Consider the following 25345-nt stretch of genomic DNA (forward strand, 5'->3'; position numbering starts at 1 on the left):
GAAAGATGTTGTGTCCGCTGAAAACTAAAAAATAAATATTAAAAAATTCTCTCTCTCTCTCTCTTAAAAAAAATATCATTTAATACAATAAAAGTACCTGCACATACTGATGGTCGGGAATATTCTGGGAACACTGCATATGAATATTCTTTAACTGGGCAGCAGTTGTGGGCTGGGGCTCAAGGAACTGGCAAATCTAGGTTCAGCCCTATCGCTGCCTCGTCTTGTCTTTTGACCTCAGGCAAGTTTCTTAATTTTTGCCAGTCCCAAATTTTCAACTATAAGAAGGAGCTAATAACAGTATTGATAAGATATAGCTGTTGAGAGAATTAGACAAGATGATACACCAGGAGCACCCAGCCCAACACCTGGAATGTAGTAGTCAACAGCCAGTAATTAGATTCTTTGTCATCAGTATTTCCACTGGGCTGAAAAGTCTGACTCATGTCTATAATTCAGAAGCACACCATCTCATCCTTGGATTGTAGCGAGAGGGGTGGTGTTTAGCTCCTTTGCTTATTCTCATTTCCTAAGTTTTTATGTTGAATACATTCTCTCTCTCTCTCTCTCTCTCTCTCTCTCTCTCTCTCTCTATATATATATATATATATATATATATATATCTTTTAAATGAAAAAGAAGAGCTGTTTACTTAGCTAAACTCTTCTCCACATTTCTGAGTAAAAACTACATCTAAACAAAACTGATTTCACTGAGATGACTGAGGTTGAAAATGTCAGGGTGGGCGGGACGGAAATGCGCTGGCTGGCCTAAGGAACAAGAAATCTGGTGTCTGGCCAAGACAGAGATTCGCTCAACTTTGATTTTGCTAGTCAAATCTCAATCTGATTCAACACCAAGTCTGTTTCAGCCTTCAAACCCGCTGCCTCACACTCACAGGGTGACCTGGACCTTTGCATCACCCAGAGAACCAAGAAAGAGGACCCCCACACACCTGTTCCTAGTATCTCCCAGTGTTGGGAACCCCCACCCCACTGGGATATCTTTCTGCTAAGACCCTGCTCTCCACCCTAAACTACTCACTGTCCCAAAGGAAGGCAGGCTCCTCCCTCCCTGAGGAAACAGCCCCACAAATCCCACCCTCTTTGGAGAATGTTCTATCAGTCAGTCTCTGGGGGATTCCTTATCATGTGTCTAAAAATATGCTCAAGGCTCAGTTGCCATAACCCTTGCCTTGACCCGGCTACTCCACCAGGCTCTGGACCCTCATCTCCTCTTTAAAGCTAGCAGACGGATTGCCTCTATTTCCCTCCACCCCTTGGTTTCTTATAATCTGACCTCTCTCTCAGTCATAAAAAAAAAAAAAAAAAGTGGAAACAGTAACCAAGAATGAAGACCAGCCTTTCCCAGCTTTTGAAAAGTAAATAAAATCTGGCTTCTCCCAAGAGTGAAGACAGACTTTCTGGCTTGTTCACCTACAACAGCTGGCCCCACAGAAAGCCTGGTGCCCAGGGGAGAGTCAAATGGTTAGAGAGTAGTTTGAGAAAATGAGGCTCCAGCCTGTGGGGCAATTTGGCTTCTTGGAGTTGAAAGGAATCATACTCGGTGGCTGCAATGTCTGACAAAAGAGGAAGGTCCCTCAAAGGACCAAGAACAGGATTCCAAAACCCTCCCTCTGTCCTACCTCCATAGTCTGTCCCTGGATCCCTTCAGAAGTCCCCCTACCCCAATGGTAAGAAAGCTCCATGGGAAGCCACAGGAGCCAGGGAAAGATTTTCTAAATGCCAGCTCCAAGCAAGCTGTGCTTGACAAACAAAGTGAGTGTGTACAGTAGAGTTCATGGTCACAGTGGCCAAATACAAATGCAGTTCAGAGGGTGCACTGCTGAGAACCGCAGAAGACAGGATCAAGGGGCTACTGCAGGACAAAAGCAGAGAGGTTAACAGGGAGAAAATAGAGGCAATAAATAGCACCTGAGGTCTGGAAGGAATCCCTGCTGTTCAAGACCTACCTCTATCAGCTGCGGGGGTCTTTCCTCCAGCACCCACCACCTGGGTACAGAGCCCCCCCCCCCACACACACACACACCCACCACAACATCCAACAGCCTTGCTCTGCTGCTGAGAGCAATCCTTACCAGGAAAATCTTCCTTCCTTGGACTCCAAGCTGCTTACCTGTAGCAACCCTCCTGCACCCCCTGGTCCAGCCAGAAGGGTCTATTCCCACTTAAATCATGACAGCCAGGGTCAGTTAAAAAGCTTCTTCTCACAGTGTCTCCTCAGAGTGAGATAGGAATTCAGGAATACAGAGAGCACTGAGTCTCAAAAGAGAAGTGTTGGAATGCCCAGTAAATAAATCATGAGCAACCTGGACTATGTCCTTGTGCCTGTCTCCACAACCATAAGGCACCTGGAGGAACCACTCCTTTAGGGAGTATGTAAATTAAAGAATTTGGTGACCAAGAAATGACCCTAGCTTCATGGTAAATAGTACAACGTACACCTTGGAAGAGATTTAAGATGCTAATGAGACAGGCAATGTAAGAAGTAGCATGATCAGAACATGAGGATATATCCCAGCGCAACCCCATCCCCTTCCACCCCTAGTTTGGCCCCAGCTACGGCCCTTCTCTAAATGTTAAAACCCCAAACCAGACAGGCAGCTTGCCCTGAAATCATCCGTACTCCTGTACTCAAGTGAATGTTCCACTTTATAATAAATTCCTTGCTCTGCTATTCACATCTGACTTGTCCATAAATCCTCTTCTATGAGGTGGTCAAGAACCTGGAAGGTCTTGAGTAGAGGTCTCCTCTGCTCCTGGAGGCCTCCTCGTACACCGGGGCGGTGACAAAAGGACAGGGTTCCAAGCCGGGCGCCATCCACTCACCCACCTCTGCTCTCTCACTATCAACATCTGTATTAAACACTCCCTGGAGTCCTGAATGTGGTGTGGCCCGCAGAAGAAAGCAGGGCTGTGACAGTGGCCAGCAGAGCTCTAACTGGGCCCTGAGCACATGGCCAATGTCTGGGCAACTGAATTTTCCAGGCTCACAGTAAGTCTGTGGGTCCCCAGAACCATTCTGTAATGATTTATTTGCACACAAGAAGCATACAGAGCATGACGAGAGAGAGAGGAACACTAGAGGATGCTCCTTGGAGAGTCAGGGAGGCCTAGGAATCTTAGAAAGCCATGGCCACTCTGCGGTCAGAAAACATAGGTGGGTGCCTGCAGGCACGTGGGTGGCTCGCTGATCTGGCTCACTGTGCAGACAACACTCACAAATCCTCTCTATAAAACTGTGCAAACACAGGGGCACCCTAGTATAAAGATGCCATCACAACCAAGTCTCAGTGATGACACAAACATCAGCTTGAACTCTTCTTTTTCTTTCTTATTTGTTGACAGACCTTTATTTTATTCAATTATTTATATGCGGTGCTGACAATCAAACCCAGTCCCTCACACATGCCAGGCAAATGCTCTACCACTGAGCCACCACCCCAGCCCCACCAACATTAGCTTTAAATGACCAGATTTTCTGATCTCAAAGTCAAGCCACTAAAATTAGCAATGACCCAAATGAAGGGGTCCTCAGGCCACATGTCAACATAGCCCACAGCCTCATTGTCACTGATGAGTCACCAGGCACACGCTCTCCCTTTGCTGATAAAGAGCCACCATGTGAACAGCAGTCTCTCACCGTGAGCTATGGGAGCCTGAGGGAGCACAGCCAGTGATTCTGAGGTGCTCTCAGAACTGGGAAAGGCAGACATTAGAGCTCCCGTTGTACAGACAGGGAAGCCAAGGGCAAGACAAGATGCTCACTGGAAGGGCCGGGCTTCATCAGTATGCTGACCTTGGTGATCACCCTGGCAACCCTCAGGACTGTGAGTCACGCTACAACTGTGATGATAAGCAGGAAAGTCACAGCTAAGAGAGAAGCAGGACACAGATGGTGATTCCCAAGGGCCGTTTCTGCCCCGTTCCACAGTCAGCAAATGAGATCAGGCAGGTCACTGTGATGGTTCCTTGGGCTAGGACTTAGCTCTCTTTGGAAGTTCATGCCTCCCACTCCTCTGCTCCTGTGTGACTTCAAAAGATGGCAGATGCTCTAATGTCAAAGCTGAGTACACCAGCAGGAAGGTCCAGTTTCTTTCTGTAGCTATGGCTCTGCCATTTCTAACTATAAGAAATTTGAGAAGCTACTCATCTTCCTCATCAAAAGGGAATGATACTCCCACCTTTAAGGAGAAAGAGAATAAGCTGGCGGAGAGTTTCTGCACAGAGCCTGGTCCTCAAAAGTGCTCAGCCAATGAGAATCAATCACATCATTAGCATCTGAGCCTCACAGGGACACAGAGAGACCAGAGTGAGCTCCTGAGGGAAAGAAATACCGTGATTCAATCACAGGGTCCTAAGATCCTATCCTTCCACAGAGCCTGCACCCTGCTAAATCTCAGATCTTGCTCATCATCCATCTTTCTACTGGAATGAAGTTTATGGAGGCTGGAGCTGTGGTTACTGCCACTGCGCATCCACCACAGCACCTCACAGGGGTCTCATGCCCAGTAAGTACTCAACACATTTTCAAACACAGCAATAAGACATGCTCTCCATCAACCTTTCAGGCAAGTACTGGGGACAGGTTTCAGAGAGGAGAGAGGAAAGAAAGGGAGTTGAGCTGGCCAGCCAGTGGGCAGATTCCACAGCAGATCTGAGCTTGGGGGCCAAGCATTCTTAATCCCGAAGTGGCACATGAAGAAAAACAAGGTTAGACTCTCTGTGATTGGTTTCCAGAACTATGCTGACATTCAAGCCTGTTTCTATTGCTTTATAACAATAAACATGTTCTCATCAGTAGTTTGTTTTTCCTGCTTCCACATACTTTGCAATGAAATATCTTTTTTTTTTTTTTAAATCTGTTCTGTGGTTAAACTTAATGTAGCCAAAAGTGTAATATTTCTTTCCTTGGGGAAAGAAATCTTGGCCTGTGACTCAGGGGATAAACATCTACCTCAAGCCCAAACCTAACAATGTGCAGCAGGACATTTTTATGTGGGCTTGTGGCAAGGTCCACTCTGAGCCGAAGACAACTTCATACATAAGGTTGAGTCATGCATGCATTTTCCACTTTGTTGAACAAAATATTAATAGGCAAATATCAATTATCACTGACAGTTAAATACTGGTCATTTCATATAGGTCAACATAATATTGACAAACAGGTTGTTTTATTTACTTTTTAGTGAATCTGCAAATTCAAATCAAATCCCTGAGCATAAGGACTTTTTCTCATTTTCTGTCGTTTCCTCCATGATCCAGGCCATAGTGTTGGACAAGAAACAGTACTTCAGGTTCCACTTCAAAGGACATGCATAAAGCACGGTGGAGCCACAGAGGCAGCATGGTATGATGGGAGGGTGGACAGTGTAGGTCACGAGGACCTGGGAGCTCCTGAACTTCAGAAACACAAAGGCACGTATATACACAAAGCATTTGTTGGATCACAGATGTTTAATGAGCACCTGTTATGTGCAAAGCAGTGAGCTTGGTGCTGGGGGTACGTGGTCCTGAGAGAAGAGACACTGTCCCTGCCTTCAGGGACTTTACTTTCTCCAAGAGGAGGCACACATCATTCAAGTCATGCTCAAGTAAAAATAAAATGATAACTGGGATAGGAGTGACCAAGGACCTGGCAATGGGGGATCCTGACTAGTGAGGATGATTAATCAGGGAGGTTTCCCTGACAGACAATTATGCTGATGTCTGCAAGATAAGTAGGCCTAGGTTAAACATGAAGAGAAAAGCAGGTTTGGGGGAAGAAGGAAAGATAAAAATGTGAGCACAGGGAATTTCCAGGGCAGGGAAAACATGATACCATAATGGTGGATACACGTGGTTTTACATATGCTAAAAACCCATCGAATGTACCACACCAAGATTGAACTGTAATACAAACTCTGGACTTTGGTTGATGATGATGTGTTAAAGCTGGTTCATTGATTGGAATGAATGTATCACACAGACACGGGATGTTGATAGTGCAAGAGGCCGTGTGCTCTGAAGGATAAAGTCTACTGCCAGGCAAGGTGGTGCACGTCTATAATCCTAGTGGCTCAGGGGGCTGAGGCAGGAGGATCACAAGTTCAAAGCCAGCCTCAGCAACTTAGGAAGGCTCGTAACAACTTAGCGTCTCAGAATAAAAATATAAAAAAATGTCTGGGGTTGTGGCTCAGTGGTTAAGCCCAACTGGGCTCAATCCCTGGTACCAAAATAAATAAATAAAGTCTACTAATAAGAAAAGAAAGAAAGTAGGACTACAGGAGGGATCTTTCAAGCATAGGAACAGCATGTGCAAAGGACCTAGCAGGAGTCAAGAGTAGGTGACGCCAGGTCATGTGGCTGGGACCAAGCACCCTGGGTGGAGGCTGGAGGGGGAGCAGCACCAGAGAGCTGAACACTAGATCCCTGCCTCTTAGCCAAATGCACATTCCAAGCAGGAAGAAGCCCCTGACTTGAAATGAAAAACTGACATTCTCCCCAGTTTGGAGGTGTAGCCTGAGTCATCAAGAGACCTCACAGCTTCTCCCGGGCTGAGTCTTCCCCTTCGGTCAAGGAAGGGGCCACCGCATGTACGCTCCTAAGGCGGAGGGGAGGGAAGGCGTGCGGCTGGATGACACCAGAGGGTGAGAGGAGACGGGAACTCTCCACTTGCCCTATTGACAATCCTAACGTAACTCAGCCAGGTCCCGTGCACCTTGGGACAACAGGCAGCTGTCAGCAGGAGGGTGAAGCCCACAACACAGTCAGCCACGGTGTCAGGGACTTGAGATGTCACCCCAGAGAGCAAACCAGTGATTCAAAGCCTGTGTGAAGCACGACCGTCTGAACACGGAAGGCCCAAGGGAGCCGGCACCACCAGACAAAGACACGGCGAGGCCCAGGCGCTGCACACCTGTTCCAGGGTCCTTAAGGTAAACCCACGCTTCACTGGAGTGTCCCCAAGACACTTCAGCGGGGAATTATAAGCAGGATGGCACTGGATTGAGCCCCGGAAACCTGCTGCAGAAGCAGCTCCCACATGCTGAGACAACACAGAGCGCGTGGAGAAGCCCCTCCAGGGCCTGCCCAGGCTTGGTGAGTGATGGGTGGGGTGCGGGGGTGCCTTCCCCAAGGAAGGGAAGGCAATTTGCTATGTTTCTCAATCCATGCTTGGAAAAATGACCAAAGTCTACAGTGTAAAATAAATCAGGCGAAACCCCAGAAAGCCAAAGGCTGAATGTTTTCTCTGATAAGTAGATGCTGATCCATAATGGGAGGGGGGCCTAGGGAAGAATGGAGAAATTTTGGATTTTGCAGTGGGGAGTGAGGGGAGGGGAGGGGGTGTGGAGATGGGAAGGATGGGAATGAGACGGACATTATTACCCTGTATCCGTGTATGATTACACTACTGCTGTGACTCTACACCATGTACAGCCAGAGGAAGGAGAAGTTATGCTCCATTTTTATAGAGTATGTCAAAAAGCACTCCATTGTCATGTGTAAGTAATCAGAACAAATTTAAAAATAAATAGAAAAAAAAAAAAGAAATCAGGCAACGAGTCAAAAGAGACCAAGTCAATTCCTGGAACTGGCAGAGGGAAGGGTGCAAAGAGGACACCCCTCACAGCGGTGCCTGACTGTGGGGGTAGGAAATTTCCCACCCCTTCCAGATATCTGTAGCAGCTTCTTCAGGGTCTGAGGCTCAGACCTGAACCAGGAAAAGAAAAGCCTGAGCAAAAGGGCACTAGGCTGTGACCAGGTCCTTGTGAAAAGTGGCACTCACCAGCACAGCTGGAAGGCACTCTGGAGCTCCTCCCCCCTTACCCTCCTCTATTTCCCAGAGGAGCCCAGAGCCAGCCAGTGAGCAGCAGAAGAGGGAGATGCCAGGGCAGAATGACAGGGCTCTGCATTGCACTATTGATAAAATAGCAGCTATTGATAAAATGTCAGCAGCTCCTGAAGATACAGGCACTTCCTATTTGGGGAGAATAGGAATAGTTCCAGTCTGAACCACCCACCACACTTCTATCTGTGCAATTCAGAAATAAACAAATTAGAGAAAACTTCCAGAAGGCCCAGTCACTAGGTAATGGAAAGGCCCAGGGCTTTAGACTTAACCAGACCTGGTCCAAGTCCTGATCCTACTCCTCACTAAAAATAAGTGTAATTCCTGTGATACTCTGTTTCCTCACCTGTAAAATGAGAACCACCACCACCAATACACCATAGGACTCTTAGAAGAACCAAAATTAAGCAGGGACCAGTGGCATACATCTGTAATCCCAGAAACTCGGGAGGCTGAGGCAGGAGGATCATGAGTTCAAAGCCAGCCTCAGCAACTTAGCAAGGCCCTGTCTCAAAATAAAAAAGGGCTGGAGATGTGATTCAGTGATTAAGTACCCCTGGGTTCAATCTCTGGTACCAAAAAAAAAAAAAAAAAAATCAAGATCGAGGCTGGGGGTGTAGCTCCATGGTACAGCACTTACCTAGCACGCATGAGACCCTGCACCCAATTCCCAGCACCATAAAAAAAGTAAAGAAAGGTATACAAAAATTATCTGGCATATGAGTGACAATCAAGCAAGGGTAGCAGTCACTTCTGTTTCTCAAAGCCCACAGATTCTGTATTCTTGTGGAAAGTCTGTCAGTGTGAAGAGGTCCCACCTCTGGGGCTGTGGTCTCCATTTTAGATTAGAATGCCTTCACTAGCAAATAAAGGGCTCAATATACATCAGAAACAATCTATTATTTACACAAAGCAACTTTAAAAATTTACCTCTCAATGCAAAATTAGAGAATCAGGATTAAAACAGAAAGTCCGTCTAAAGGATACAGAGGCTAAATGCCAGGGCAGTAGAAGCTGAGGCACACAAGGAAATGCACTGGGCCACAGAGACCTTATTTTCTGGCTGACAGGAGACCGCAGCCCATAGAATCCCATGCAACAGCAGGCACCCAGCCAAGCCCAAATGCACAAGCAACTTCTTTAACCTGAAAGCCATGAAAGCAGCCAAGTGGGGACTGGCAACTTGGAACCAGAAACTCTTTGGCAGCAGCTCCTGAGGATACAGGCACTTCCTATTTGGGAAGAACAGGAATACCTCCAGCCTGAACCACCCACCACACTTTTATACCTGTGTAATTCAGAAATAAACAAATTAGAGAAAACTTCTAGAAAGACCTGGGAGAGCAATAAGACTAGTATCAGGAGAAATCGTTCTGTATTTAAACAAGTACAAACAGGTTCGATCATAGGCTTCAAAGTGAAGACAAGAAATTAAGAGCAGTGGCATCTCCCATTCCAACCCAGCTGGTAATGGATGCAGTTAAACTGCCTCTCGCAGCAACGTGACCTTCTGGGGAAAAACAAAGCAACTTCAAACGACCACTCACAGAACAGGGTCCTTATCCTGAATAGAATCCTAAATAGAAATAGGAATTTCCTCCTTTTTGCAAAGAACAGATTTTCAAGGAATATGCAGCAGGTCACACAGGTGGGATTTAAAATCAGTCACGTAAACATTCTATAACCCTGTCCCACAAGTTGATAACCAACAGTTCATCCCGGAGAAACCAGGGTGAGAAGGAAACCAGAGGCAGGAGCTTCCTGTGGCAGTGAGATAAAGCCTGTTATTGGCTCCATCTCCAAGAGCATAAAGTCAGGGGAAGCAGAGCATGCCCCGCTTGGAGCCCGGGGGACTGTCCAGGCAACTCCAGCCCTTAGGAGGCACCCAGTCAAGTGCAAGAGATTCCAGGCCTCCACCCTCTGTTACACACAGTTTGCAGGATTAAGTGGAAAGGCTTTCAATCTGGGCAAATGGAAAGAGCCAGAAAACTCAGTAAACAAAGCAAAGAATGCTTAGGACTTCAGAATGATATTTGAGATTTATTTCAAACAATAGGAGATAGGGAGGTTGTGAACACATATGAAACAAATTGGCCAAGGATGCATAGATTGTTCTCCCTACTTTTGTGTTTTGAGATGTTTCATAATTTTAAAAAAAAAGTACATATTCATTGTGGAAACTTAGGTAAATACAAAATTAAAAATCGACAAGAAAAAATAAAAATCACACATAACTCAACCACTTGAGACAATTACTATTATACATTTTGGTCTACTTCCAATATTTTTCATATATTTCTCTTTCTTTTGTCTGCCAAACAGGATCATGCTGTCCATTCTGTTTTATAACTTGCTTTCCACCCCCGCCTTAGTTTGTCTTAGGTATTACTCAGTCACTAAATATTTTTAATATTATGATTATTACATAATCTTTTACCAAAAGGGAGACCATAGTCTATTTCCAATTTTTTGCTACAATAAGCAAGGGTGCAGTAAACTATGGAAAATGGTATTTATTATAAATAGGTGACTTCAAATGAGAGAGAAATGGCTTGATGCGTGCCTAAATATAAACTGGCAGCACAAAGGAAAAGCAAAGGTGAAGACAGGAGCTGGTGGCTGCCACACTGCACAATTCTAAGCAATTATTAACTTTCCCTATACTCCCTGTTGCCCAGGCCACGTGAAAACTGCAGGAGGTATAAGGCTGTTAACATGCTCATAAAGTACCTCCCAGTTAACAATAATTCACCAGGTTCGGACAACCTGCTAGAATCCTCTCTCATACTGACTATTGCAAGGGCTAGAATATTCCATTCATCTGGGATGGCACAGGAAAATTCTGCTGGCTCAAGGTGTACCCAATGGCTTTTCAAAGACCATTGTGGATCCAGCACTCGATGACATTGTTAATCTAGCAGAATTAATGGACATGGCTTATGCCTGTTATTGGGTTCGTCCCCCACTCACCAAACCTTAGGCGATTTCTTCCCCTGAAAAAAGAAAATCCACACAATTCTCAAGATGGGGAGATGAGGAAGATCTATGTTTTCCCTGTTCCATTTGTTTCCTGCCAAGAAGTAGAATTTGGCTGAATGTCTGTGAAAACAAGGCCTCGTACAATCAATATCTGAATGCCTGTCAAAAAGTGGGAGGTTGGGGCAGAAGGATTGCAAGTTCAAAGCCAGTCTCAGCAACTTAGTAAGGTCCTATGTATCTTAGCAAGACCCTGTCTCTAACTAAAATGTGAAAAATGGCTGGGGATGTGGCTCAGTGGTCAAGCACCCCTGGGTTCAATTCCTGGTACAGAAAACAAACATCAACTACGAAACTATTTTGTGATACATTTTAAAGATTCAGAGCTGAACATATTCTAGTTGTGTTCCATCTGGCTTTCAGACTGCCAAAACACACCAGGGACTTCTGAACCAAACCATGTGTTTCTGGCCAGCAGCCATCCTGGATGGGAAGCCACTGCCACCTTCCGCTCCAGGAGGACCGAAGGGTGTGCTGCTTTCTTTCCTTTTTTTCCTTCCCCTTATCCATCTCTATCATTTAGGGTTTCTTATTTCAAAAAGGACAACTGTGGCTCTTTTCTTGTCCTTGTCAAGGACCGAGTGGAGAGAAAAAACGACCATGTCACCCTGAACATGGTCTCTGCGCTCAGACGTTTTTGGAAGTGGGTGACGAGGTGCTGATCAGTAAGTGAATGGCAGCTGCCACATGCAGCCTCTCTAAACTGGGTTCCCTTCCCAAACAGAAGAGTCCCCAACACCCACTACTAATGAACTTGCCTGGACTTGCAAGAAAGCATTACCAATTCCACATACTCTATGATGATCACTACAGAAAAATGCTCAATGTGTGCACAAAATCAAGGCATGTGCTGTGGTCATGAGCTCAAGACACTTCTTTTTATCATTTGTTGTTGTTGGGCTGTTTTCACAGTTGAAAATTATTTAGGAATAAGTTATTACCATTTATCTATTTTTCTGAGATTGCAACTGCTCAAAACATGAGTTCATTTCTGACCTAAGTCTATGTCCTCAACCTGGATTCACACATCATAGGGAAGCAGGAGAAACCCAAATAAAGAGAAATGCAACCAGAGATGTCATGCAATTCTCATTTTGGGCTGGATTCTCCAACAGGGCAGTCTTTAAGGTCTACCAAAATTGGGCCAGATAGCTCTATGAGCTTCTCTGTATAAGGGTTGACATTTACTTTTTCCCCTGGTAATAAGCAAAAAAAAAAGCCAAATTCATAAACACAGAACAGCTGTCTCCTGGCAAAGACAGTATCCCATTGCACATGGCCACACCCTGACAGACACATACAGCCCAATCCGTCCCCAGCTCCAGCTGACTTGACTGCTATAGATTTTCCCAAGGTGCTACAGAGCTCAGCCTCTGGTGGAAGAGTAGACAGGACCCACATGCCGGTGTGACTCACACTCTGCCACCTCCTGCAGGAAGTGCCATCACTGATTCTCTCTACCTTGTCTTCTCTGCACCAGGAGGGGACCAGAAAGAAAAGTTACCTTGCAGACAGCTGCCTGGAGGACTGCGTCAAAGCCTCCCTCGGGGGCATCTCGGTTGCGGGACACCCTCTGCTTCCGAACTTCCTCATTGAAGCTGTCGACTCTGTCAGTGAGAGGCAGCAGATGGCGGAACCCAAAGGAGGGGACGCAGTTTGGAAATAATTTGTAACTAGAGAGAAAGAAGAGAAGAGTCACTTTCCCAACATCACCATTAAATCTTAACCAAGTGTTCTGTGCCTTGGGAGACATCAGTAAATATTTATTCTGCACCTACCACATGCCCTGGGACAGGCATTGTGGAAAGAACAAAGATAAATAATACAAGTCCCACTCTCCAGACATCCAGCCCTAACCACAGGCAAGACAGCCTAAACCACGCAAGTGAATGGTACGGACCAATGACTCAGAGGAGGTGGAGATTTTGTGGTCTTCCGTGGACAGAGAACTTAGCATGGGCCTTGAAAGATGACTGGGACCAGCAGCATGGGCAAACTGAACCACGTCCACCAAGGGCAACGTAAGCAGAATTCCTCTAGGAAACCAGGTTCTCACATCCACTGTGTTGCAGCTGTGTGACAAAAGGTGCCATAATCTCTATGACAACCCACTCAGTGACCACCTGGGTGTGCTGGTACAAACAAATGCTAAATGGAACAGGCATGAAAACATTCTAATTTTTTTTATTCATTTATAAACACTTCTCTGATAAACTAGCAGCTCTCCTAGATGCTGCAGAAATCACTAGGAAATTAAGCATCTTCAAAGGGGAAACTGTATCTGGAAACTTGGAAGGGAGAAGAACTGCATGTCAACAGAGGGTTAATTTCAGGCTTTTCTCTTGAAATATTGGGCAATGACCTCTTTAATCTGCTGTGGAAACCTCAAGTAGTCCCATTCCTGGAGGAAGTTAGCTCTCAATGGCAGTCTAGGAGCTTCAAGTTGATACAGCTAATGCAATAGGAAGAGAAGCCTGATTTTACAAATGGGTTCACCACATAAAGGGGAAGAAGGGAGAGTGTGGCATCCAAAGAGAGGCACATGTGCAAAAGTCCTGTGGCAGAAAGGGCACAGAGGAAGGCTGGTGGTGCTACAAGTAGAGAGTAAGGGGTAAGGCACCCTGGCCCAGAAACACAGGGTCTGTGGACACATTAAAGGAAGTCTCAGTCTCTCTCTCGCTCTCTCGCTCTCTCTCTCTCTGAAAAAAAGATGAAAAATAAGCTCTAACAGAAAGGTCTGGGGGAAGGCTTTGGATTCGATCTAAGCTGTGTGCATGGGAAGGGAAACAGGCTTATCGGCTGCCAGGAGGACACTGACTTCGCCGCTGCCAAGGCAACCTCAGCAGGGCGGGTCTGGGCAGGTTCCTCTCCTCTGCAAAGAGGCAGCCATTGGCTCTCTGAGTCCTCTTCAGGGAGACAGTCCCTGCTCCAACTGCCACCGTCACACCACCCTGGCGCAGAGCCCTCACAGCAAGCCAGCTCCAGCAGGACAGAGTCAACCCTCCTCCCAGGACAGCCACGGTTCTCCTGGGCAGGCAGCAGCCAGGCCTCCCACCTGCCCTCCCTGGGTTCTCCTCCTTACTCCCTCCCCAAATCTTCAAGAACACCCTGTGCTTAGACAGGTCAGGATCTTTTTGACCCCAGGCCACCAGGACTCTTCACGACCTCTTCATTTTGTCATAGGAGAGTCAGTCATGGAGATGACATTCCCCCTTGGAGTAGGAACGGTGGTCCCACGTGACCAATGGACAGGCTCAGAAGGAAGCCACGCATCCACAGTCTCACCGCCGTCTCTCTTCCTCCAAGTCCCTTCTCCCCACTATGTCGTTCTAGCCCATGACTTAGGACCTCAGGCATGTGTCTACTGTCACAATTTGTGGGAAGAAAAGAGAAAAATGGAATAACTGCAATTAAATGAGAAAAATCCGGAAAGCTGTGAGCCGTGCAGCTAGAGCTCAGCATTTTCTACATCTTCCCTGTCACTCCTGCAACCAGCAATGAGCAGAAACATTTTTTACTGCGTAGGATCACTGTTCAGTAGTTAGGAACTAGGAAATGTGTTTGCCAGAGAGAAGCCTGCATTGCAGAATATGTCTATAACCAAATCAGAGACACTTCTGAGAGGAAAGCAGCTTTGCCACACAGACCCTGGGAATATTTCCATTGTCACTGAAATAGGATGTCACCTGTGACTAGTTATCTGTTCTAACCTCTGGAATTGTGGTCTGAGTGGCCTGGAGATCTGGCTGTTTTGGGGTCTCCTGCTAGGAGACTATCTTACTGCCACTGTGTCTGTGCTATAGGATACCAGTTTAGGGTTATTTATAGGGAGTTACAAAATTAAAGGTTATTAACCAGGCCAGGTTCAGTGATACACACCTATAATCCTAGTGACTTGGGAGGCTGAGGAAGATCACAAGTTCAAGGCCAGCCTCAGAAACTCAGTGAAACACTGTCTCAAAACAAAAAGGGCTGGGGGTGTAGCTTAGTAATAGAGCACTCCTAAGTTTATTCTCTACTAACCCTCCCCTCCCCTCAAAAAGGAGAAGGGCGAATGTGTGTATAAAAAGCAAATCCAATTTGAAGACACTAGATCTAGATAAATCTAAAAAACAATATAATTTTTAGGACAAGAATGTGGATTGATCTGATGTGGAAAGGATTGCCTCTTACTCTAGACGTAGAGAATTTCTGGATAAAATACAGTTTTTAAAAATTTAAATAGATAGCCAAGACTAGAAGCGTAGAATGTAAATCCCAGGCGTCAGAAATGAAGAAGGAACCATTCCACAGATGAATGGACTAAAGAGCATCAGGAAATGTGCGGGAGGGAGCTGGGATGTGTCAGGGCAGAACAGAGGCCCTGCAGGCTTAGAGGAGGCCTCTACCGAGCAGGTGACGAGCCCAGGCCTGCAGAAGCCAAGCCCTGACACAGGGCTCTCTGCAAAGATAGAGCCAAGTGCCACACACTAAACAAGCACAGGACATCTCCAGCCACCACCCTGGGAAAGAGACAAGAAAGCTCACTTCCCACTCTAAGCCAGGAGCAAGAAGAACCCCAGGTCTGAGCAATCAGAACTCATGACTTTTAGGGCAAAGGAAGCCCCAGCTGAGAAATTAACAGGAAAACTAGTTCCACAGTGAGTGCTGAAGGTTCCTGGCAGCAGCAAACTTCAAGCTGCTCTGTAGGGGGCCAGCACTCCAGGGCATGTGGTCCCCGGATGGAAAACAGCCTCCAAGATGAACTAAGGAAACACAAACTCCAAGAGAAACAAACCATCAGGAAGGAATGTCAGCAAATCCAATGCACTGAAGGACCACAATTCAAGAAATGGGGAGAACAAAATGATCTGAAATTCTTTATAAGAATATTTAAGATATTTAAAAAGAGGAAGAAATAGAAGCCAAAGGTTAGAAAAACAAAACAAAACAATTAAATTAAAAAAAAAATAGAAGGCTTTAAGAAAAATTGTATAAAAAGGGCCGAGGCTGTGGCTCAGTGGTAGAGTGCTTGCCTGGTATGTTTGAGGCCCTGGGTTCAATCTTGCACTGCCAAAAAAAAGAAAAATAGGAGCATCTGAAAAAGAACCAAATAAAAATTATAGTAGTAAAAAATATATATAGTCACTGATGCTCAAAAATGAAATTTTAGTGGGACTGGAGCTGTGGCTCAGTGGTAGAATGCTTGCCTAACATGTGTGAGGCACTGGGTTAGATTCTCAGCACCACATAAAAGTATAAAATAAAGATATTGTGTCATCTATAACTAAAAATATTTTTAAAAAATAAAATTTTGGTGTCTGGATTAAGCTGAAACTGAAGAATAAAAGTAAACTAGAAGAAATTTTCTATTATGTAACTAAAAGAGAGAGAAGAGTAAAATTAGGGGAGAAAAATTAAGAAACGTGAAATTTAGAGTGAGAAGCCTGCCACCTAACAGTGTCCCGATGAAAACAGAGACAACATGAGAGAGGAAGCAGTCAGAGAAATAAGGTCAGAACTTTCAAGAATAAAGATGTGCACTCAGATTGGGAGCAGTGGCGGATGCCTATAATCCCCGCAGCTCAGGAGGCTGAGGCAGGAGGATGGTGAGTTCAAACCCAGCCTCAGCAAAAGTGAGGCCTGATCAACTCAGTGATTCCCTGTCTCTAAATAAAATACAAAATAGGGCTGAGGATGTGGCTCAGTGATCAAGTGCCCCTGAGTTCAATCCCCGGTACCAAAAAAAAAAGATGTGCTCCCAGAAGAAAAAAGCAGACCAAGCTACAAGCAGTGTAGATAAAAGCAAATCCACCTGGACACACAGGAGTGCATATCACTAAAGAAATTAAAAATCACTATAGAGAAACACAATGACTAGAAAAACAGCCGATGCCATATCAGCCATGAAGAGGCCAGAAGAAGTGGGTAACACCTTCAAGGTGGCAAAGGACTACTGTGATTTTTGGGGAGAAATACACAATGGGTAAGAAAAAATATACATAATGAAGGATGAAATGTATTGGCTCACTTGCAAATGCTTCCATATGAGATGTATTTCAACATCCTAATACAATAGAAAGAAGTGTTCAGAATTGGAAAGAACAAATCCTGTGTCAGCGAGCATCAAGTGACTCTTCCCAGTGAAACTGTTCCTATTATTCAAAATAGCAACTGGACCGTACTCCACTATGACACTTAAGTTACTCTGTGCAATTTTTCTTCCCATGGCAGCCCTTCTTCCTTCAGATTTGGCATTTCTGGTACATTCTACAATGGGAAGGGATGAGTTCAGGATTTGGATCCCTTGGCAAACACATCTGGAGCAGAGGAAGAAGGGACACACCTCAGGAACCCCCGATATATGGCTTTCCTTCCTGCACAGGTATCAAATCCCCTGACTTACCCGGCTGCCCCAAACTTCCTGGGGCCTGCCATTGCTGCTCCTACCACTCCAGGGGAGAAAATCCTAACTGAAGGTGCTGCTAGAGACTGGGAATAACCATACTTCTCCTCTCCCCATTAGCTGGAGGAAATGGACGGTCAGAGAAGGATGCCAAGCAAAGGTCTCCCTAGTTCAAGCACAGAATGCAAACAGCAACAAGACGAGAGCATGGGTGTGGACTGCGGCACAAACCCAATGTTCCCGGACCTCCTTGTTTTCCAAGAAAATCCAGCGATCCTAGTTATTCTTGGCCATATCTTGTGTTTTAAATGTTGGTAACTACCAATTGGTATAGAATAGAAGACACAGAGACAAACCCACATATCAAGGTCACCTGATCCTTGATGAAGGTGCCAAAAACATAATTAGAGAAAAGATAAACTCTTGAACAAATGGTGTCAGGAAAACTGGTTATATCATAGGTAGAAGGATGAAACTAGACCCTTATCTCTCACCCTGCACAAAAATCAACTCACAATGAATTAAAGACCTAGGAATCAGAAGAGAAACTATGCAACTCCTAGAAGAAAACTTAGGGTCAACACTCCAGCCTACAGGCACAGGCAATGGTTTTCTTAATGGGACCACTAAACCTCAGGAAGTAATGCCAAGAGTTAATAAATGGGATGGAGTCAAATTAAAAAGCTTTTGCACAGCAAAGGAAACGATTAGGAATGTGAAGAGAGAACATACAGAATGGCAGAAAAATCTTTGCTAGCTACTCTTCTGACAGAGGATTAATATTCAGAATATATAAAGAACTCAAAAAAACTTACCTCCCCCAAAAATCAAATAACCCAATTAATAAGTGGGCAAGTGAATTAAATAGACATTTCTCAAAAGAAGAACTACAAATGGGCAACAAATATATGAAAAAATGTTCAACATCATTAACAATTAGGGAAAGGTAAATCAAAACGACACTGAGATTTCATCTTACACCAGTTAGAATGGCAGCTATCAAGAATACAAATAATAATAAATGCTGGAAAGGATGTGGAGAAAAAAGGAACACTTTTACAATGTGAGACTGTAAATTAGTATGACTATGGAAAACAGTATGAGGTTCCTCAGAAGACTTGGCATAGGACCACCATATGACCCAGCTATACCACTCCTCAGAAGTTATCTTAAAGAATTAAAATCATCATACAATAGAGATATATGCAATGTTCTTGTTTATAAAAGCACAATTCACAATTGACAAACTATGGAACCAGCCGCCTAAGTGTCCATCAACAGATGAATAGATAAAGAAAATGTGGTATATATACATGATGGGAGTTTTATTTAGCCATAAAGAAAAATGAATCATGTCATTTGCAGGAAAATGGATAGAACTAGAGACCATTATGTTAAGTGAAACTCAGAAGGTCAAAGGTCATATGTTTTCTCTCATTGGGAAACTAGAGAGGAAAATGGGAAAGAAGGGGGGAAGTTCAGAGATCTCATGAAAATCAAAGTGAGATCAATAGAGGAAAGGGACCCAGAAGTGGGTGACAGGGAAGGAGAGAAGTGTTGGGGAGTGATATTGGCCAAATTACACTGTTATATTGTGTGCATATACAAATATGTAACCAAAAAATATCTCATCATATGTACAATTATGATGCACCCATTAAAAAAAAATGTAGAAGCGGCGGGGGGGGGAACAGTAAAGGCTAGCTGAAAAAGAAAAAAAAAATTCTGGTAATTTATTTGCAGTGCTGTTAAAACTGAAAGGCAAACAAAAGTCACATACAGACTGGATCAGGCACAGGGACAGCCAGATTACCTGCCCTGGTTTGTGCTATTCTCCCCAAGCAGTGGCAAGGATATTTGAAGAAGCAGGATGCTGCACAGCCTGGATCTGGGGAGGGAAATCTCAGCACAATGACCCCCCTCCTACTACTCAGCTCAGAGGACAGAGATTTCTGTCACAGAGAACTGATGCTTCCTTCGAAACTCCCATTTTTCACTGGATTTCCTGTCTTACAAGCTGCTTTTCAGTGTGCCTTGTACTCATGGCCGGTCAAGAATCTCACTGTCTGCGTCTGGTTCTGCCTTGGAGGGCTTAGAGAGCGAGCTCTGAATAAGCAATGCGGAAAGCCTGGAGTATTCAAATGATGAGTGCCCATGGCCAGTCCTTGATCCTCTGCCAGCTTCTAATCCAGCATCTCAGTTAGTGAGACACACCCTGTCTGGAGATGGGGCATAGGCAGGGCAGGGAAGGAAAGGAGCAGATGGGATCACGGGTCCAAATGATTTGAAAAAAAGTTTTGGGTATGATGCTGCTTGCTGCTCCTGGTAAGCAGGAAATCTCCAACAGGACATTTGGCACGGGGACTGGTTGATAAGGGCCTTGGAGATGGCACCTAAGAATGCCAGTGGCCACCTATGGCCTAGAGGAAGCAAAACCGACAAATGATGACACCTAGCGCTCTTCGTGAAGGAACTTAAGAGTCTATTTGTCCTCAAAACTTTTTATTATCTCATTGTTTTTCCACCATTATGTCACTTCTCAACCCCTGGAGAAGATCTGAAGAGGCTTCTAGGAGAGTAAACAACAGGACCAGGAAGTATTCGTGGAGCACAGGCCACCAGCACATTGTCACCTCACCCAACCACCCAACCCGACTCAGACCTGGGAGCTGTTGAGCTGCCAAAGATGAGCTGGAGGGAAAGGCAGCCCAGGGGCTTAAAAACCGCTCTCTTCCCCTGGGTGGCTGTGGGAGACCAAGAATTGAAAGTGACATCACAAGATGGAAGGAGGCTAGATCCCTGAGTCACGGCTTGAAGGAGAGCTGCCAAGGAAAGCAGCTCAGTACTCATTAGAATTCGTTCAAGTAAGAAAAAGCTGGATTGTAGGGAGACATGGAGATCTGGGGGTTGCTTGTTACTGCAGCTCAGGTAGCCCCTAGGGGCAGCTGTTGGGTGACTTTGAAAGTCTCTGGGTTGTAGGGTGACATGCATGGGGAAAACAGGCTTTATGTTAATGAGAATGCAGAGTCTGAAAGTAGTCTGTCTGGATTCACACCCCAGGTCAGCCCCTTACTACCTGTGCACTCTTAAGTTGTTTGTTTTCTCTAAGCCTCACTTTCCCCATCTTTAAAATCTGGCTTACATCTACCTTAGAAGCCTGAAAAGGCTGTTTTGATAGGAATGAAAGAATCTATCTGAAGTGTTTAGTATGGTGCCTGACACTAAGTAAGAACTTAGCTGTTCCTTAGCTAGTGACTACTTTCAGACCTTATAATCCAAAACATCACTGAAGTTGAAAATGTAGAGATGAAGCAAGAAAAAGGTGTTATTTACCACTTGTATGAAGTCACATTGCATAATGTTGTATTTAAAGGGGTACTTGAAAGACTAGAAAAGAAAGAAACCAACCTAACAGAGGTTTTGTCAGGGGCACTGAAGATTGCGATCCCCCAACATACACCTACACATGAAAACCCCATGCAGAGACCAACCTTGAGGCCCATTTTCTCTTATTCCTGGGCATGCAGCTGAACGAGCATCCCATCCTTACTAGAATTCAGTTGTGTCTAATAGAATGTGGGAACAGGAATGGGAAGGGCACTTCAGACCAGGCTCATCTAATCCTGCTATGCCTGATCCTCCAGGTAGGATGACCTGCAATCCATACACAGAAGATGGAAGGACACAGGGTCCCTGAGTCACTGATCAGGAGACCCCATTGGACTTAGATAAGCAAGAAACAAACTCTTAGAAAGTTTGAGCTATTGTACACTTTTGAATTTTATTTTCAGCATTAACATTCAGAAATTTCTGTTCTCTAATAATTCATCAAATATTCTTTAATTCAGGTATTGAGTTACATTAAAAAAAGTTCATACCTTTAAAACACAAGGTTTTTTTTTTTTTTAAATATTTATTTATTTTTTTAGTTTTCAGTGGACACAACATCTCTGTTTGTATGTGGTGCTGAGGATCGAACCCGGGCCGCACGCATGCCAGGCAAGCGTGCTACCGCTTGAGCCACATCCCCAGCCCAAAACACAAGGTTTTTATTCAGCTTTGTCAAGATAAGTTAGAGTTACTTACATAAATAATAGGGACAATTCTGAATTCATTTATTCAAATATCTTTATTTTATTTATTTTTTTATGTGGTGCTGAGGATTGAAACCAGTGCCTCACACATTCTAGGTGAATGCTCTACCACTGAGCCACAACCCCAGCCCTCAACCTGGGTCCTTGACTCCATAAGAATATTTTCTAAATTCTGTTAATGTAAGAAAATGGTGCTGAGTGAGGCAGGCAAGAAAATTAATGAGCTATGAACCTTGTAACAGTTCACTTCTTCATATGTAGGGCAAGGACAGAACTTGGTCATCACTAATTGGATTAAATGCCTAAGCCTGGTCAGTGCTCCTAAACATCCTTCCTTGGGATAAGTTTTCCACTACTCCATCCCTACCCCTCCCCATACCTGACAGTAGAGCAGCGGCCACTTACCCAATGCATGGATTGGTCTGGTATCTGGGTGCCGTGTAGGAGAAAGGAGAGATGTCCTTGTCAACAAAAGACCCAAAGCCCAACCGGAAGTTGCTGGTGAGTTTTCTCATCTCCTCAGCGAGCTTGGTGCCCAGGCTTCGGATGTTGTCCAAATCATCCTTCATGGACAGGGAGAGGTCCATCAGGTAGTACAAGTCCACAGGATAGTCCTCCACCTGGCGAACCTGCAGCTGGAAGGTGGTCTGGTCACCTGTGCCAACAGAGAGGCCACACACCTTAGAGGCCACCCAACTTGCTGGGGGATTTCAAAGCTGCTCCACCTCTTGCTTTTTTTTAGTGATGGTGTACCTCCCAGAAGAAAGATTTTTTTCTTAGAAGTAGAGTGCTTGCAGGGAATATGGTGCCTCAAGTGAAGACCCTGATTCTCCTCCCCAAACTCCTGAACCAGCAGCGTCTCTAATGAAGCTCTTCAACAGCCAGACTCCCTGGGGGTATTCTATTTTCTCAGCCAAAGACCCTTAGATAACTGGCAGACAGTGAGCCAGACGATTCCATGGACACAAACGGGGTGGAGAGTAGCCCACCAACCACGATCCCCTCCAGAGAAGGAGCCAGCCCAGATGGGAAGGAGGTGTCAGAAAACAGGGAAGGAATTAACAAGAGGAGTGGACACAAGTGAGAACCAGGTGGGGAAGATAGAGACACACAAGTCACGGAGGGCGGGCAACAAAGACAGCTACTTAAAATACCCCAAAGGGCAAAAGAATCTAGGCCTGGGGCTGGGGATGTGGCTCAAGCAGTAGCGCGCTCGCCCGGCATGTGTGTGGCCTGGGTTCGATCCTCAGCACCACATACAAACAAAGATGTTGTGTCCGCCAAAGAAAGCTAAAAAATAAATATTAAAAAAAAAAAAAATTCTCTCTCTCTCTGTCTTCTCTCTCTTTAAAAAAAAAAAAAGTATCTAGGCCTGTGCCACGTCACCAGTCTCTATTTCCCCAGCCATTCACCAGACAAGAGTGTTCAGTTCTTCCACATATTTGACATTTGGGGACAACACACACCCAACTCATTGTCTGAAATCACATGTATGAATACAGGAAGATGGATTCCAAATTTTAGCTTCGTTAAAAAGAAAAGAAGAAGAAACAAAAAGAGAAGAAAATAAAAGAATAACTACCAAAAACAACAGAAAGAAAAAAAAAAGACACCACTAGATTTGTTGACCAGTTATAAGAAAGAGAAAATGATTTTTGGCTCTACAATAAGAGAGCTCACAGAAAAGGGGAATTAATTCACAGAAAGAGATTAAGGAGAAGAGCCAATGTCTAAGTGTGTCCTTTGCTACCTCACTGTCCAAGATTTAGAGACAGGCCCAAGTCAGGGTTATTATCAGAAGACCAAAGATAATGATCCTTATATCATTTCATAATCTCCGAAAGCATATCACTTAGAACCAACTTCAAGATTCAATTCATACCAGGTAACTCAACCTGCCTGGGGCTTATTAGCCTTTCAGGAATACTAAGACATGCTCTGTTTATCCCAGAGCCGAAATGTCCATGCACGATTCAAATTCGGATATATTCTTCACATGCACCAGCCAAGGTGGCCTTGCTTGTGCCCACAGAGTCTACATAGATTAACTGCAGCCACATCCAAAGAAGCCAATCTTTCATCTCTAGCTGATAGCCAACAAGCCAAAGCCTCCCTGCACCTGCAGGACAGAAACCCCATCCAATATGCTCCCTCTCCTCCCACCGCATACAAGGCATATTTCGTGAGCTAAACCAGGAAGAATCCAGTGATCAAAAGATTTCAGTTCAAGTTTCATTTCTGTCCCTCGACTAGAGGTACAATCTGAGCCTTGATTTCCTTAAATATGAAATAGAAAAAACAACCACAAAGCTCACGGCACTGACTGAGGCTGTGAGGCAGTGGTGTGGGAGAGAAAAGTCCTATAGCAACAAAGCCTTCCATAAATGAAGTATGATTATTATAATTACTATTTGCAGCCAAAATGGCAGCTTCAAGCCTGCTTCCTGATATGTTTTTTCCATGCACTGTTATAGCTACCTCAGGACTGATGTAGTCTGCATTGCCTGTTGGTATGAGTCTATTTTTAAAAAAGCATCCGTCTGACTCAAACAGAAGAAATGTTTGAGATTTCTTCCAGAATGAATTCCGGACTGCTGCGGTATGTCTCTGGCTCCCATCAGGCAGACAGAGCAGGTCCCTGCATGGGGGCTCTTTGATGTCACCCCACAGAGGAAATGAAGAGGGAGGAACTGGGGGAAGGGACACCCCCATTAGCCTTTGCCAGGGCAGATGAACCCCAAGTGGACAGAGCCTGCAATCAGATCCCCTCCATCCAATTCCATCTCCTCTTGGCAGGCTCTCCCACATTTTCATTCACCTGTCTACCTTCTCCCCAACTTTTCTTCTTCTTTTTTTAAATCTAGAATCTACTTCTATCTTTTTGCAGATTATGAATAATTAAGACAGGTGATTTAAGACCAGTAAATGGGGAATTATCTTAGATTCAAGGAGGCACACATAGGCATCACCCTAGGAGTGTCACTAGGCTTGGAAACAACAAAGCTGGGTTCATTCCAAACCTGGTCATCAAGGATCTGGGGACCTCAGTTCCTTCTAACGTGCCGTTCCACTTCCGCTTAGTGAAGTGGGGAGGATATGAACTATCCTGGGGATTCAAAGGGACAATGTATATAAATACCACACAAATGCTTCTACACAAGGAAATCTTTGACCTCAATTCCCCAAAAGGTCAATTACTGAAGCAATTTCCTATGGGAATGAAAAAGAGAGGGAAAATTCTGCCAGAAACTTAAGTTTGAATGGCTACAGCCATGGGCCTATAAATTTAACTCCAAATTTTCCAGACATAAAGGCAAAGACAGAAACAAGATGTGATATTTATAGGTCCCAAACTCTAAGAAGATTATCTATTAGTGAGAAATTTGTTGGCATTAAATTCTAAGATAAATTGATCACTAAGAAAACACACACAAACACACACCCCTTCTCAAAGGGGGGCTATAAATATTAAAAAGGATCATTTCTCCTGGTTTTCTAAAAAGAAAGAGATGTAAGAAAGAGGGAATGCCATTCATATTTGGAATGAAGTTTTATTGCCACCTCTACTATGCTTGATCTTAAATACCACAAATACCTGAATAGGCTCTGGTAACGATGGAATGTTCTGCCAAGAGATTTTGGAGGGATGGACATTACTGCTCATACTCTTGACTTGGGTGTCAAGCTTCTATCGCACCAAAGTCCCAGCAGGAGAGGCCTTCAGCCAAAGGTGAGTCTGTCACCAATGGTGAAGGGCACTCTCTGCTGGGAGGTCTGGGGCACATTTCCCACCCAGAACCACACAGGCTTAGACACAGTCTGCCCTTCCGCCTCTCCTCCCGTCATGGTGCTCCCCAGCACTGCTTGAGGTTAAAGTGGCTCCCTCCACATACCCAGCAGGGGGAGAAGTGCTTCTCACCTTCCCTGGCAGTACCCGACACTGGTGACACCACCCCAAGGCCACATGCCCAGATCTGTC

General features: G+C 44.8%; 1 protein-coding gene across 2 annotated transcripts in view; it reads right to left on the reverse strand.

Annotated features, from left to right (window-relative positions):
• Positions 1 to 25345, reverse strand: part of Itgb5 (integrin subunit beta 5) — a 114111-nt gene that overhangs the window by 60236 nt on the left and 28530 nt on the right. For both annotated transcript variants that reach the window (XM_058583526.1, XM_046457933.2), the window contains exons 4-5: positions 21772 to 22021; positions 12392 to 12560 (exon numbers count right to left, since the gene is read on the reverse strand). In XM_058583526.1, the coding sequence (XP_058439509.1) occupies positions 12392 to 12560; positions 21772 to 22021 (419 nt within the window). The remainder of the gene's footprint in view (positions 1 to 12391; positions 12561 to 21771; positions 22022 to 25345) is intronic.

This window comes from Marmota monax, unplaced genomic scaffold (assembly GCF_021218885.2).
Source record: "Marmota monax isolate L192 unplaced genomic scaffold, Marmota_monax_Labrador192_F-V1.1 WCK01_AAM20220418_F8-fsc00052, whole genome shotgun sequence".
Lineage (NCBI taxonomy): Eukaryota > Metazoa > Chordata > Mammalia > Rodentia > Sciuridae > Marmota > Marmota monax.